General features: G+C 39.6%; 1 protein-coding gene across 1 annotated transcript in view; it reads right to left on the minus strand.

Annotated features, from left to right (window-relative positions):
* LOC136873580 (dorsal root ganglia homeobox protein) overlaps positions 1 to 16,383 on the minus strand; it is a 110,763-nt gene that overhangs the window by 9,143 nt on the left and 85,237 nt on the right. Inside the window, exon 4 of the mRNA XM_067146716.2 lies at positions 2,994 to 3,129. Within this exon, the coding sequence (XP_067002817.2) occupies positions 2,994 to 3,129 (136 nt within the window). The remainder of the gene's footprint in view (positions 1 to 2,993; positions 3,130 to 16,383) is intronic.

Consider the following 16,383-nt stretch of genomic DNA (forward strand, 5'->3'; position numbering starts at 1 on the left):
TTTCTGGGGTAGCGTTAAGAGCTATGCATGTTTTTTTCTTTTTTTTTTAGCTATTTGCTTTACGTCGCACCGACACAGATAGGTCTTATGGTGACGATGGTATAGGAGCTGCGCGTCCCTAACCGCACGGCCAACTCACCCGGTACTATGCAATTTAATACGCTCTTACTCACAACGTATACACTACCCAACCTAGAATTCTGTATGCAATGTAGAGTTCCGTAGCGAAGCACGGGTAGATCAGCTAGTAAGTAAATATCCTAGGTTTGACAATATTGACGTTTTTATGTTCCAATAGTTCATGTTTGTGCATAACATTAACACAATCAAACCGTAAACGACTGCACATTCTTGACTAATGACACATACAAGCACATCAGTGCACCCACCTCTTGAACATATACGTTTGTGAAAAGTTCGCACCATTGGTATCATGGTGGTTATGTCCTCCCTCGCAAGTTGAGTTTTTGCATCCTATCAAAACGGTCCCACTCTTCTATATAAACATCAGTAAGTTCCCAAATAGCAACCTAAGTGTTTGGGCAGTATTATAATGCTACGTTAGCATGTCCCATGCTTGTTCGATTAAATTCGTATCTGGAGATTGTGTCGGCCATTGGCTGTTCTCGAAAGACCACCATCACAGTACAGTGGGAACTTGTATTGACATCTACTAGAAGGGAATGGTCCCCATCCAAGAAAGCTTGTAGTTTTATGCGACTGCTTATATCGCAACCAAAGCCACGGGACATCCAGTTTTACATCGTATCTGAACCTCAGGAATATGAACTTCATTTCAAAAATTCGTTGTTCATGGGCTGAGATTTGAACCGCGGGAGCCTCGGGGAGAAGCAAGTGGCGAAGCCACTGAGCTTTTTTTTGTTTTATTCTGTACAAGTTGCTTTACGTCGCACTGACACAGCTAGGTCTTTTGGCGACGATGGGGCAGGAAAGGGCTAGGAGTGGGAATAAAACGGCCGTGGCCTTAATGAAGGTACAGTTCCAGATTTTGTCTGGTGTAAAAATGTGAAACCACCTCGGAAAATCATTTTCAGCGCTCTCGACAGTGGCGTCGAAACCACTATCTCTCGAATACTAGATACTGGCCGCATTTAAGCGACTGCAACTACCGAGCTCGGCCAATGAGCTATCAATTGACCACCTCTACAAAACACTGACAAGGGAACATCCACAATGGTGAAGTCGCCGATCGCGATGAAACTTAGCAAACACATTGAGGTACATGTAAAAACAATGCCAGCATCAATTTTAGGCGCCAACATTCATTAGCGCGTTAACTGAGGGGCCTAAAATTTGCGACATTTCAAGTTCCGCGCGATCAGCGATGAATTCCTGCTGGCCAATGCTAAGCCGGCACACACACACTTCCCGTCTGGAGACACACCCTCTGCATCGCCTTTTACCCTCCAAGTGGTTCTCCCCGGCACGTTCCCCTCCCTTCTCCTCGCGCTTGCCGGCTGCTTGGCTGGGGAACGAGACCGGCGCTATATTTTACTTCTTTACGTACTATAATTATTGAAATCCTTTAAATCACGTTCCGTTTCACACATAATGATAATACATAACCTAAACGTATTTATCATATTTTATGCAAATGTTATATCTTCATTCCTGCTAATTCCGGTGGGTTGTCAATTCGTGGGTACAACCCCGAGTTAAGCACCATCGGGCGTGGACAAACGTGGTATAAGGTACCGCGTCCGACCTAGGCTTAAATTATTATTTACGTCTGAAACACCTTGAAGCTGTCGGTAGTGTCATTTAGAGTGGACATACATATGAAATTTATTAAAATAAATCACCCACCTTGAAACAACGTTAAATATCCTTTTATTTAAAGAAATTACGTGCCCGGGTAGAGGATCTCAATGAATGTAATGAGATGTTGTACCTCGGGATATCAAAATATGGTTACAGGTCCAGACCTTCTTTTCATGTCCACTCCCCTACCCCCATTTTGTGTACGCTATCAGTTACGTCATAACGAAACGAAATCGCGAACAACAGCAAGTATAAACTCCGAGTTAGAAACTGCTGGTATTTCCCGTATTACCTACTCTGGTATGAGGAATCTAGATAGAATGTTTTTATTTGTGCTTGTATTGAACGATGTATTTATGTTTTGCAGTGAAAGGCACAACACATTTCAATTGCAGCCATGGTTGTCGAACATAAATAAATTAAATGCATAGACAACTTTGATTTGAGTATGACATGGAATGATTGACGTAATAAGCAACGTCTTTAAAGAGAAATAGAGATGTGCATTTATATATGCAGTAGATATACCGTAATCACAGGCAGAGCTGTAGTCCTACTTAATACTCGTACTTTTGCGCTATAGCTGACAGAGGTCTATGTATTCAACAAGTAGCCATATTGAAGTATCACACTACAGTCTTCTGGGTACAATGGCAGTTACATACGTAAAAGTGTACATGGCTATTGTACGAACTGGTACAACAATATAAACTGCCTATACAATGTGGAAATTCCAAGGGAGAGCTATGAGGAAGGCTGATAGCGTACGCAGTGTAGCACAGGTTCTGTTCGACAGCTAAGCAGCCGGCAGCGCGGGGAGAGGGGAAACGAGTGGTGCTGAACCAGGCGGTGGGAGGGGAGGAGGAGCAGAGGTGTGGCACTAAGCAGTGTTCCGGCTAAGCATTGGTCAGGAGGAATTCATCGCTGTTCGCGCGGAACTTGAAATGTCGCAACTTTTAGGCCCCTTAGTTAACGCGCTAATGAATGTTGGCGCCTAAAATTGATGCTGGCATTGTTTTTACATGTACCTCAACGTGTTTGCTAAGTTTCATCGCGATCGGCGACTTCACCATTGTGGATGTTCCCTTGTGAGAACATTTACCTAAGCAGGAAACTCATCCATTAAATTTTTACTCGTAATCGCCTGGTGAAATGACAAATTCTGAACAAGGTTCTGGCAAAGTATCGATGAATGTACGCTATGAACTTACCCGTGCATCATACGGTAACTGTCCCTGCATATTGCAGCAGCTGCACTGGATCCGTCGGTACAACCGGCTGGGGACATCTTGAGGCTAGTTGCAGAACCGTCTGAGTCCGATGGTAGTCCAGGGTGCGATGCTCGACCTAAGTACAGATTAAAGTTCTTGGTTATGATATATTAAAAATTGCTTGCACTGAACAGGCCAGCACGCCGAGACACAAGATGGAAGGAGTGCAATTTAGATTTTATTATCATGATCAAGGTTCCTCTCTTTTATCTTTCGTTTTTCTGGCCTCCCTGGGTCAACCGTTCTTCCTTTACGATATGAAGGAATTAGTAAGTTACTGAGTGGATACAATAGTCGAGTGGCATATCCACTGATTTATCAACGAGGTTGTCACGAGTCGAATCTCAAATAATGCAAGTGGATTTTTTTATATGAAATACGTCACAGTTGTCACCAGTAGCCGCGAAACTGTTCCGAATTTAGCACTTTTCTTTGCAATGTCTGCTGTGAGTAAAACATCTTAATATTCATAATATACCAGCCATATCGTTGATATAATAGATAAGATTAGTCTACGAAAAAAAGATATAACACCGAGATACTCTTTAATTATTGGCAACAACGAAGGAGAGAGACGGCAATATTGAAATCAGGTCCAGATCTATTCTGTGTGCGTGCGTGTGTGGGGTGGGTTCCTGGACGCTTGGGTGATTTGTAGAGGGTTAATATCGATTGTTTCTTGTTAAATTCAATTTCCTTTTTTGGCTAAATTTTAGTACTTTTTCCGGATGGTAGGTGTTGGCCTTTCTGATTTCATACAAATCGTTTTGCGATGATTTCGACTTTTTCCTAGAAGGCAGGCTACATGTTGTCCATCTTGGCTGTGATATAATCTTTATGTTTGCGTAATATGTATTTCATTCCTCTTCTATGAATTTTCATATTATACATTAAGTAAACGTAAATGTGTGTAAGGCAAAATGATCAAAACAAGAGGAGCAGCTAAAAGACGTAAAAAGTCGATTGCTGGATTCAGAAATCAAAATGTCCAACAAGAAAATAACGAATTCTTGGTGCTTTATAAATTCAGTATTCATGTAGCCAATGAAGAAGATAGTGGATCTGTGCGTACGGTCGTTACGATGCTATTTATATAGATGAAAGATAAGCACGGGCATGTTTGTAAGTCCATATCCCTCAAATCGGACTCGGAGGGAAATACACTAACCATCAATGGCATATTCTGGGATCAAGACGTGGGCTAACACTAGACTTAGGTTAGTCTTTTTCATGGTTGGTTCAGTAAACGTCAAGCCTTGAGCAGCCAATAGCCACCGGAGTAGCCTGCTGTGTTTCACAAGCTACTGCCCTGGCCTCTGCTGCTGTCAGTAATCAACACCTGATCAGTAGAGATGGTAGCCTAAGATTTAGCAAATAAAAGTCCTTAGCTAATTAAAGTCCGGCTTTGTGGCTAAATGGATAGAATGTTTGCTTTTCAATGTCTCTCGTTCAGTTCTCAGAATCAACCACCGTGTACTGTTAATTACCCTGGCTTGGGGACTGGGTCTTTATGACGTCTGTGCCATTCATTTCATTCCCATTAGGTCACCACCAAGCCCTATAGAGATGCCGTATACCATTATTATTACTACCGATGATGATGATATTATTATTGTTATTATTATTATTATTAAATACATATTTGAATTTAATAGCATTACTACTGCTGATCTTGTCATCCGCTTTATGTGCGACAGTGGATTAATCAAGTGTATGTAATTTACAAGTGTACTGCTACTCAGGGAACGCACGTTCCCATTTGATTCATTAGTAACTTTTCGGCCTAATTCATTAATTTTTTGTTTTATTTTGTACTGCGTTTCCAAATTTCTTTGATGAGTATATAACGATACCTTAATGCACAATTGTGCCAAGTCCAATTTTTTGTGATTTTGACATATTGGTACTGTAGAAAACCTTGTGGGAAGCTGCTTCAAGTGGACTCAAATTCCTTGTGCAAATCTATGGCAAAAACTGTATAAATTCGCAAAATTAAAAAATGCCATCTCCATGCATGCTTTATTTGTAAGAGCACAGAAATTCCAAGTCCAAGCGACTTCAATTCTTCGAGATTTCAAGTGCGCATTTGATTGTCTTGTTTTGTTCTTCTTGTTGTTTAAGTCACTGTCAGAATATGTGTTTAGATCTATTTTCAAACAATTTGAACCACCGTTAGTAATTTTTATTCCCAAAAAGGACCGATGCTCTAAGTGTAAAGAGGCAGAACGCACTAAAACCACTACAACCAATCAGGGCTATATAGACCACATCACTCGTAAACTTGAAAGTTCGGGAAATGAAAGATGAAGTTGATCACCCAAAATTAGTATGTGGAAGTTTTGATCTTCAGGCCATACTTCAAATCCCTTTCGCAGGTGATTGCCAAATTTATTATAAAATTAATCTCTCTCTTTATAATTTCACAGTGTATGACTCAATGAAAAATGGAACTTCCTTTTTGTGGGATAAGACCAGCGGAAAATAAGGCAGTGCTGAAATCGGGAGCTGTCTACTTACTTACATAGCACATATAATTCCAGAAGTTCAGCATCTAATCCTGCATGCAGGCACGTGTGGTGGACAGAACAGGAACAAAAACATGGTATCTGCTCTACTATACGCCATGAGTACGAGGTTACACCCCAATATGAAAATCCTGGACCTAAAATTTATGGAAAGTGGCCACAGTTATCTAGAGGCCGATTCCAATCGTGCCACAGATGAAAGGGTGAGAAAACATAAAAGCATTTATACTCCTCATGAGTACAAAATGGTCATGGAAATGGCCAGAAAGAAACCAGACCTTTACATTTTACACCAACGGAACTACAGCAGCGTTTATTATTTAGATTCATTGACAAAATGCGTAATAAACAACAGAAAAAAGATGCCAAGCACGAAAATATAAATTGATTACACATAAAGTAGTTTCGCTTTACGCAAGGTAGCAGCTTGGTTAAGTTTAAGTATTCGGTGAAGGACGAATTCCGTGAGATGCAGGTTAATCCTAAGAGCATTAAATGGGATGGAATCACTCTTCAACCAAAATACAGACAGCTGCTACCTATGTCACTTCAGAAAATGAGAGATTTGTTGACTATGTTAAAAACTGGAGTCATCCCAGCTAAATATAGGGAGTTTTACAACAGTTTTCCTTCGGCAAAGGGAGTTTATGACGAAGCTGTTTGGGCGGCCGTAAGAATTGATGAGGAAAATGAAGAGCACTAGAGGACAGCAAATACCCTTTGGATTAAAAATAGGTTCAAAATTCAATTTATCTTGCTACAATGCCTGAAAATAGCACCTGTATATACCTTATGCAAAAATGGTTCCATAACACAGTTGTTTCTAATGTAGAAATTTGATTTTGATTTGATTTTACTGAAGAAATTCAGTTTAGTAATAATCCTATGTTCGTTCCATAATGTATGTATTCTTAGATTTAGATGAATAAATGTATCGTCTATTGAATTTCTGACCTGGTTTCTAATTTTACAAGAAAAGACAGTAATTTATCCTATGTCCAATAAAACTGCGTTAACAAGTGCTCAATTGTGCCATGTCCTGACATCAGCACAAATAATCACATTTAGAAAGAATGTATGAAAATTTCTAACATAAACTGATTAGAAAAACACTTCTGAGAGATTATTATACCTAAAAAGTCAGCACCTCCAAATAATAATACATCATTTGATATCGAAACACGAGTTTGAAACTTTGTTTTTGCATTTCCCATAATTTAAGAAATATGGACTTGGCACTTCTGTGCTTTAAGTATCGATAATTTTGTTTTATTTTAAATTTTTTTTCCACTAATTTTTCCAGAGAGGATGGTTACCTAGTTGTACTTCCTCTTAAAACAAAAGTCACCACCACCACCGATCAAGGATGGTTTGTGTGAAGGATGAATGATGCGTTAATGGGCATGTTGTCATAGTGTTGAGAACAGGAAAACTGACTTTTTTGTTTGCTCGGTATTGTGTCGGTTTTTCTTTAGTCCATATTCATGTTTTAAATGAAGTGAAATTTGTTAGGTAATGGTAACTTGATTTTAGGTGTAAAGCTTTTAAAATCTGCCCAGTGCATCTCCCTCTCTTAGATAAAGCGCACGTAAACTTACCATTGCTCTTTTACGAGCCAAATATTAAGTTTTCGATAACCTTCGATAAATCTTTTCGTACTAAAATATTCTCAGGACCATTATTAGGTTACTCCTCGCCATGTCAGCTTTGGCCCGACACGGCAGCCATGATTTTTTCTGTATTGTGTTCTGAGTATTTTAGTTGGTCTTGATTCAGTTAAATGTAGTTTAAATTTTGTTGTCGGCTGGCCAGGTTGAGGGGGCTCAATAACCTCATCGATGGAATTAGAGGAACCTTGCTCGTGCTCTGTATTATGATACATAGTCGTCAATTTATTACGTTGAATTTGTGGATCCGAGCGGCTGATATGAACGTTTAAACCTCTAGCTCCTTTGAAAAGTCCACCGCAGTGTGATAGAAAGCATTATCAACAAATAATAAGTAATCCAGGAAGGACAGCTGAATCAGAAAGTGATGGAACAAACTAGATCGAAGGATATTCTACTGTAGACGTGGTGCTGATAAAACCAGATGAGCTCAAAGGAGAAACTGAAGTGATAGATTATATAAGTGATCACGAAGCTTAGCCGTTGTCTATCTATCTCTCAATCTATCTATAAATATAAAATAAGAGTTTTGTCTGCACATTGCTCAGAATTCGGAAAGAATGGTATTTCTGTATCGGTCATGTCCACAGTAACAAGGAAATGCAGTTTTTACTTTTCCGTAATTTCTATCTGTCTGTCTGTCTGTCTGTCTGTCTGTCTGTCTGTCTGTCTGTCTGTCTGTCTGTCTGTCTGTCTGTCTGTCTGTCTGTATGTATGTATGTATGTATGTATGTATGTATGTATGTATGTACACGCATTACGAGAAAACGGCTGAAGAGAATTTAATAAAAATCGGTATGTAAAGTCGGGGGATGAGCCATTACAATCTAGGCTGTAAATCATTTTATTCACGCTGGTTGAAATGGTGGTTTAGGGGAAGGCCTAAAATTTAATTCTCAAATATTTATATTATTAGTGGTCATATCGATAAATAGTACATAACTAAAGTTATGTAGAATTAAATTTCTGATCATTTATGTCTTATACATAACAGAGATATTCATGAATTTGTATTTTTGTTGCTAAGTCCATATCAACGCCGAGCCCCGAGAAAATGGGTAAACAGAATTTAATAAAAATCGGTATATAGAGTCGGGGAATAAGAAACTACAGTTTAAGCTATAAACAATTTCACTCACCCAGGGTGAATTGATAGTTTAGGGGAAGGCACATAAAATTGAATTTTTAAATAACTATGTTATTGGTCCTGTGGAAAAGTACTACATAAAGTTATAGAGAATACAATTTCCGATCATTTATGTTTTATTCAGTTTTACCGTACCGACTATGATAAGAGTGGTATTTCAGAGCCCGAATACAATTAAATGTGAACGCCTACGATATCGAAAGCGCGTAAAATTTATCAACAATAACATTACATTGACCGTTGTTTGTTGTCTCTTATGCTGACACTCAACTCCGATAGATGGAATTACTGCTGCGTACCGAGTATTACAGCCTGACTGAATATTGGCGGGAAATGGCTGGGGAGTTAGATAACTTTCTTCTTTAGCATGCCATTCCTCTGGTTCATACATTTTCTGATACTGCTGGTACGTAACACACTGGTTCATCATAGTATTCCAGCTATTCGATACCTACTCTGACGCGCTGTTTTGAATGAGCAGTGTGCACACTTAGGACAGATGCTCAGTTAGTAGTAGTAGTAGTAGTAGTAGTAGTAGTACTGCTGTTCGATAGCTGCAGTCGCTTAAGTGCGGCCAGTATCCAGTAATCGGGAGATAGTGGGTTCGAGCCCCACTGTCGGCAGCCCTGAAGATGGTTTTCCGTGGTTTCCCATTTTCACTCCAGGTAAATGTCGGGGCTGTACCTTAATTAAGGCCACGGGCGCTTCCTTCCGATTCCTAGGCCTTTCCTATCCCATCGTCGCCATAAGACCTATCTGTGTCGGTGCGACGTAAAGCAAATAGCAAAAAGTAGTAGTAGTAGTAGTAGTAGTAGTATGAACTGGTCTAGAATTAGGTCTAGAATTTAGGTTTATTCCAAATTATAATACCAGAATTCACTAAATAACTCAAAATTCAACCCTAAAAGGAGCCGTTTCTTAAGAATAGCTTCTTCCTCTTCACTTTTATTCAATCTACATTCAGTTTATTCCAAATTAGCAGCGAAGATGTGGTTTCTTCTCTGGCTTGGAGGAAATATTGCCTCCACCTCATATAGTTTTTTCCCTGCCAGTGTAGTGAATTGAGAATTTCTGACTCATCGGGTACTCCCAGGAAATAGATAAGTGAACAGGCATAGTTTTTGCCCTGGGACTATCAACTATTCGACCCCCCCCCCCCCGCTGAAAAAAGACTAGTGTTCACGGATCACGGATGTCTGCGTCTTGGTCATTCCAGCTCTGTAACTTTGGACTGTTAGTTCGGCAGCGTAGTACTGTTCGTTAGAAGTGAGAAAATGTGTGGTTTTTCTATTTCATAAGAAAGCATTGCTTTTAATCGCGCCATTCCTACTGACGTCATTGTAATGACCCATGTTCATTCCAGTTGGGAAAACCACTGAGAGAGTCTTTCTGAGAATCTATAAAGGCGGGCGGAGAATGAGTGTTTGCCATTATAATGAAAACTCCCCAACCTGATAGTGACTGATGGTAGACAAGAAAGGCCTGTCATTAGAATGAATATTCCCTAACCCAGTCTTCATATGAGAAAAGACGTTTGGTGACTTCCCCGTCGTGTTTCTAGGGCAACGTTAAGAGCTATTCAACTTAATACAATCTTGCTCACAACGTTTACACTATCTAACCTAGAATTCTGTATACAAAGTAGAATTCCGTAGCGAAGCACGGGTACATCAGCTAGTTAAAAATAAATGCGATACAAAAGAAGGTTGTAAAAGAAGGATTATTTTTCAAAAGTAATTATGTTCATTTGAAAATTGTAAATAAAAATGTAAACAGCCTATAGTAAGGGTTTAAAACAATTGTTGCGGAGTGTGAAAAAGTTATGAACCTTTAAATGTGTTAAGGAATCGTGAAGACCCCCTGACCGAGCTCGATAGCTGCAGTCGCTTAAGTGCGGCCAGTATCCAGTAATCGGGAGATAGTGGGTTCGAGCCCCACTGTCGGCAGCCCTGAAGATGGTTTTCCGTGGTTTCCCATTTTTACACCAGGCAAATTCCGGGGCTGTACCTTAATTAAGGCCACGGCCGCTTCCTTCCACTTCCTAGGCCTTTCCTATCCCAATCGTCGCCATAAGACATATCGGTGTCGGTGCGACGTAAAGCAAATAGAAAAAAAAGACCCACTGAAAGAAATTAAGTGCAGGATGAAAAAAAATAGAGTTAAGAATGGTTGTGGAGGAAATTAAAAGAAATTACCAGAAAATTGTATTTAGCGAAGAAGTCAGCTATATATAACATGACGACAAGCGTAATTGGATGTCATGAATTTTGAAGAAGAATGGAAAGGTGTGTATAGGTACTTCATGGCATAAACGAATTCCAAGAAGGACATTCCAGGAATCGTTAATGAACAAGGGTGAGTGTATATGTAAGAATTTGCAAAAGGAAGAAATTTTTAGTCAACAGTATGTAAAGATAGCTGGACGTATAAGGATAAATGTCCAGGCAGAGGAGGTGGCTGATATCAGCGAAGTACTGAAATGTTCCTTCTTCTCCTTCTTAAGTATTCAATCCATGGATTGGTCTGCAGCTGTTCTCCAGTCCACTCTATTCATAGCTTTCCTCTTCATCTCTTCATAGTTTCTGTATCCTACATCAGACATGATTTGCTGTACATATTGTAGGCGTAGTCTTCCTCGACATCTTTTACAAAACGGTACAAAAGTTGAAAACTAGAAAAGCAGTTGGAAATGATAAGATTTCCAGGGAGATACTGAAGTACTTAGTTTATTACTTATTGCATGAAGGAGTTATACCAAATTAACGGAGTTTTGCTATAGTAGACCCTGTGTACGAATGTAAGGGTAACAAACACAGAGTATGTAATTAAACGCCAGTCAGCTTGACATGTGTTACTTTTAAGCTCTGGGAAAGCATTTTTTTCTGATTATATTAGACACGTTGCGAAATTACTTACTGATCTGATAGAAGGCAGTTCAGCTTTAGGAAAGTTGATTCTAGTGAGGGTCAACTGCAAGATGCACCAGATACTTTAGATTCATGAGATCAAATGGACTGTATCGTTATTCACTTATCCAAGGATTTTGACAGGTTAGGTCATACGAGACTACTAACTGAAATGAGCACTATTGTACTAGATAAAAGTGTGATTGAAACGTGGAATCAGAGGTAAGGCTTTTTGCGGATGATGTTATTCTGTGTAGAGTAATAAATAAGTTACAAGATTATGAGAAACTGCAACTTGACCTCGATAATGTTGTGAGATGGACAGCAGCCAATGGTATGTTGATAAACGGGGTTAAAAGTGAGGTTGTGAGTTTCAAAAATAGGAAAAGTCCTCTCAGTTTTAATTACTGCGTTGATGGGGTGAAATTTCCTTTTGGGGATCATTGTAAGTACTTAGGTGTTAATATAAGGAAAGATCTTCATTGGGGTAATCACATAAATGGGATTGTAAATAAAGGATACAGATCTCTGCACATGGTTATGAGGGTGTTTAGGGGTTGTAGTAAGGATGTAAAGGAGAGGGCATATAAGTCTCTGGTAAGACCCCAACTAGAGTATGGTTCCAGTGTATGGGACCACTACCAGGATTACTTGATTCAAAAGCTGGAAAAAAACCAAAGAAAATCAGCTCGATTTGTTCTGGGTGATTTCCAACAAAAGAGTAGCGTTACAAAAATGTTGCAAAGTTTGGGCTGGGAAGAACTGAGAGAAAGAAGAGGAGCTGCTCGACTAAGTGGTATGTTCCGAGCTGTTAGCGGAGAGATGGCGTGGAATGACATTGGTGTACGAATAAGTTTGAGTGGCGTCTTTAAAAGTAGGAAAGATCACAATATGAAGATAAAGTTGGTATTTAAAAGGACAAATCGGGGCAAATATTCATTTATAGGAAGGGGAATTAGGGATTGGAATAACTTACCTAGGGAGATGTTCAATAAATTTCCAATTTCTGTGAAATCATTTAAGAAAAATCTAGGAAAACAACAGATAGGGAATCTGCCACCTGGGCGACTGCCCTAAATGCAGATCAGTAGTGATTGGTTGGTTGGTTGATTGATTGATTGATTGATTGATTGATTGATTGTGGCGACATTTCTAGAACACTGATCTCAGAGAATTAGAGTAGGAGAAGCAATACCTAATCCTGTAATGATAAAGAGGGGGTTTCAATGGGCAGTGTTACTGGACTTTTATGTTTTATATATACATATGTTTATAAATTATATGAGTCAAAAACTGGAATCACAGATAAGGTTTTTAGAGGGTATTGTTATTCTGTATAGTGTAATAAATAAGATATGGTATTGTGAGCGTCTGAAAAAGACCTTGACACTGTGTGGTGGACAGCAGACAATGGTATGATGGTAAATGGTGTGAAAAGTCAGGCCATGATATTTTTTTGCTAGTGGCTTTACGTCGCACCGACACACATAGGTCTTATGGCGACGATGGGACAGGAAATGCCTAGGAGTTGGAGTGAAGCGGCCGTGGCCTTAATTAAGGTACAGCACCAGCATTTGCCTGGTGTGAAAATGGGTAACCACAGAAAACTGCCGACAGTGGGATTCGAACTTGATGGAGTGTAGGTATCTAGGTGTTAATATAGTAAAGATCTTCATTGAGATAATATCATTAACGAGGTTGCAAGTACAGGTTACAGATCTCTTCAGATGATTATGTTGGTATTTACTTACGTACTTACTTACTCCATGGCTCTACGGTCCTTCAAGGACCTTGGCCTCCTTGACCACAGCTCTCCAGTCGTCCCGGTCTTCAGCACGCCTACGCCACCTCCTGACTCCAACGGTCCTCAGATCAGTCTCCACATCCTCCAGCCATCTCATCCGGGGCCGACCTCTCCTTCTCCTGCCCCCAGGGTGTCCTGTCAGTGCTTTCTTTGGAATTCTTCTCTCCTTCATCCGTTGTACTTGCCCCAGCCATCCAATTCGTCTCATTTTGATTGATGTCACCAAGTCCGGCTCCTTATACAATAATCTTATTTCTTCATTTGTTCTGATTCTCCATAAATCTCCCTCCTTCACCGGTCCAAATATCTTCCTCAGTACTTTCCTTTCCCTGGCCTCAGTTAATACCCATGCCTCACTCCCATACATAAGCACTGGTTTAATTATTGTTTTGTGGAGAGTCAGCTTTAATTTCCTGCTTAAGTTTTTACTTCTCAGAAGGGGATACAGTGCCCTGTAGGATCTGTTGGCAGCCTTAATTCGATTTACAATATCTGTCTCAACTTTATTTTCTGATGTTATTACTGAGCCAAGATATATGAAGCTATCTACTGCTTCAAAGGTGTAACCATCCACTTGGAGTTTTTCCGTGTTCCTTCCATTTCTCTCCGTTACCATATATTTAGGTTTAGCCTCACTTATCTCCAAGCCCAAGGACCCAGCCGCATCTTTCAGCTCCCTCAAGGCAGTTGTAAGTGCCTCGTTACTTCTAGCAGGTATCACCACATCATCTGCATAAGCCAAAATTTGGATCAGTCTATTGTAAATATTACCACCCGGATTAGTAGTTACTGATCTTACAGCTTTCTCCAACGCTAGATTAAATAACACTGGTGATAAGGGGTCTCCTTGCCTTAGGCCTTCTTCGGTTCTGAAAGATCTTGACAGACTTCCCTGCACTTTTACCTGACTTCTGCTATTCTCCAAGGTCATCTTAGTCAATTTTATTAACTTCTGTGGGAATTTAAACTCCTTCATTGTTTCCCTCAATGTCGATCTCTTAACTTTGCCATAGGCTTGTTTAAAATCTATAAAAAGATGTCCTAGTCGAACGCTGTATTCATATGTATTTTCCAGAGTCATTCTCATGGTGAAACTATGGTCCATGTTGGTATTTAGGGGTTGTAATAAAGGTGTAAAAGAGGGGTAAGACCCCAATTAGAGTATGGTTCCAGTGATGTGACCCTCACCAGGCTTGCTTGAAAAGATGAGTGAAGCAGCTTATATTAACACTGGCAAAGATTCAGAGGAAAGCAACACGACTTGTTCTGGGTGATTTCCGGCAAAAGAGTAGTGTTAACATTTTGCAAACTTTGGGCTGGGAAGACTTTGGAGTAATGAGACGAGCTGTTTTACCATGGGATACGGTATGTTCCGAGCTGTCAGCGGAGAGATGGCATGGAATGACATTAGTTGAAAAATAATAAAATAGGAAAGACGATATATAAATATATACACAATAAAATGAATAGACAGCATCCGATAAATGGTATTCGTAAAGGAGAGACTAAGTCAGTGCTTTCAAATTCGTCGCTAACATTCGTAATGGAATCATGAGGGCTCCTGTGGTTTAGAATCGTATTGACGTGTTTTACTTACTAGAACGATATAACAGTATTTAGCTTTGCCTGCTTGCGTTCAGACAATTAATGTATTCTTTCGATTATTTACTTTACTTCGTTATACATGAAATATATTGATAAAGTTACACCCGTTACTTTTCCAATACATATGAATTTCAATCAGTGCCGGATTTGTAATACTCGGGCCCCCTGTCAAAATTAATAAAGGCACCCCTACACTCCTCTACCTTTTAGAAACGGACCAGATGATCTGCAGCATCCATTCTTAACAATAAAATTTGGTCTTTATCAGTTGGATTCTCTTGTTTTATTAAATAATACAGTGTGAGGGTCCCTGTCGCCAACCAGAAAGGCCCTATTGCCATTAACATTACCGTTGATAAAGTTTGTATTCAAAAGGAAAAATTGTGGCAAATATTCGTTCATAGGAAGAAGAATTAGGGAATTAAATAATTGACGAAAACGATATTTGATAGATTTATTTCTTTAAAATAATTTAAGTAAAGGCTAGGTAAACAATTTATATGGCATCTTGCACTTGGACGACAGCCCTATGTGCAGATCAGTAGTGATTGATTGTACCTGATTGTGATTAATTAATTAATTAAGCTCTATGAAAGCCACCTGAGTTGCAACGGTAATGTTAATGGCAATAGGGCCCTTCTGGTTGGCGACAGGGACCCTTACACTGTATTATTTAATAAAACAAGAGAATCCAACTGATAAAGACCAAATTTGATTGTTAAGAATGGATGCTGCAGATCATCTGGTCCGTTTCTAAAAGGTAGAGGAGTGTAGGGGTGCCTTTATTAATTTTGATAGGGGGCCCGAGTATTACAAATCCGGCACTGATTGAAATTCATATGTATTGGCACAGGCCAGAGTAAAGTGTAGCTTCCACCGAAGTCCCAGTCTCATCCATGGCTGTGACAATATGGAAGCTGCTGGGGTATGGGTGGTGCTGAGTAATGACATTCAGAGCATGACTAGTGCATGAGTGTTATGAAAGGTGTTGCTCATAGGGTCAGTCGTGTTGCAATAGCACTTTCTGACCCAGTGAGGAAAGCAATGGCAAATTACCTCACTCCTCGTCTTGCCTAGTATGCCTCATTTTGGTGCTGCCATTGGTTTTTGCGGTTTCCTTAGAACCGCATAACCTTTGGTGGTGCTATTTGAGGATCCAACCAGCCTCTGGGCTGATGACCTAACAGACATGTATTGGAAAAGTAGCGGGTGTAACTATATCAATATATTTCATGTATAACGAAGTAAAGAAAATAATCGAAAGAATACATTAATTGTCTGAACGCAAGCAGGCAAAGCTAAATACTGTTATATCGTTCTAGTAAGTAAAACATGTCAATACGATTCTAAACCACAGGAGTCCTCATGATTCCATTACGAATGTTAGCGACGAATTTGAAAGCACTGACTTAGTCTCTCCTTTACGAATACCATTTATCGGATGCTGTCTATTCATTTTATTGTGTATATATTTAATTGCCGGCCAGAAAGCTGGTTGGATTTACTATCAGCTGCCATAACGTCATTACTTATGCGAACCTCATACCTCTTATAATTCATACGCCAAAGCCAAAGATGAAACTGAGACAACAAACTTGTTCTAGCCCATACCAGAAGACGGAGGAAGTGCACTCTGTACAGAGATGGATTCAGGCATCTTTTAAATGTAGGAAATA

The sequence above is a fragment of the Anabrus simplex genome, chromosome 1 (assembly GCF_040414725.1).
Source record: "Anabrus simplex isolate iqAnaSimp1 chromosome 1, ASM4041472v1, whole genome shotgun sequence".
NCBI lineage: Eukaryota > Metazoa > Arthropoda > Insecta > Orthoptera > Tettigoniidae > Anabrus > Anabrus simplex.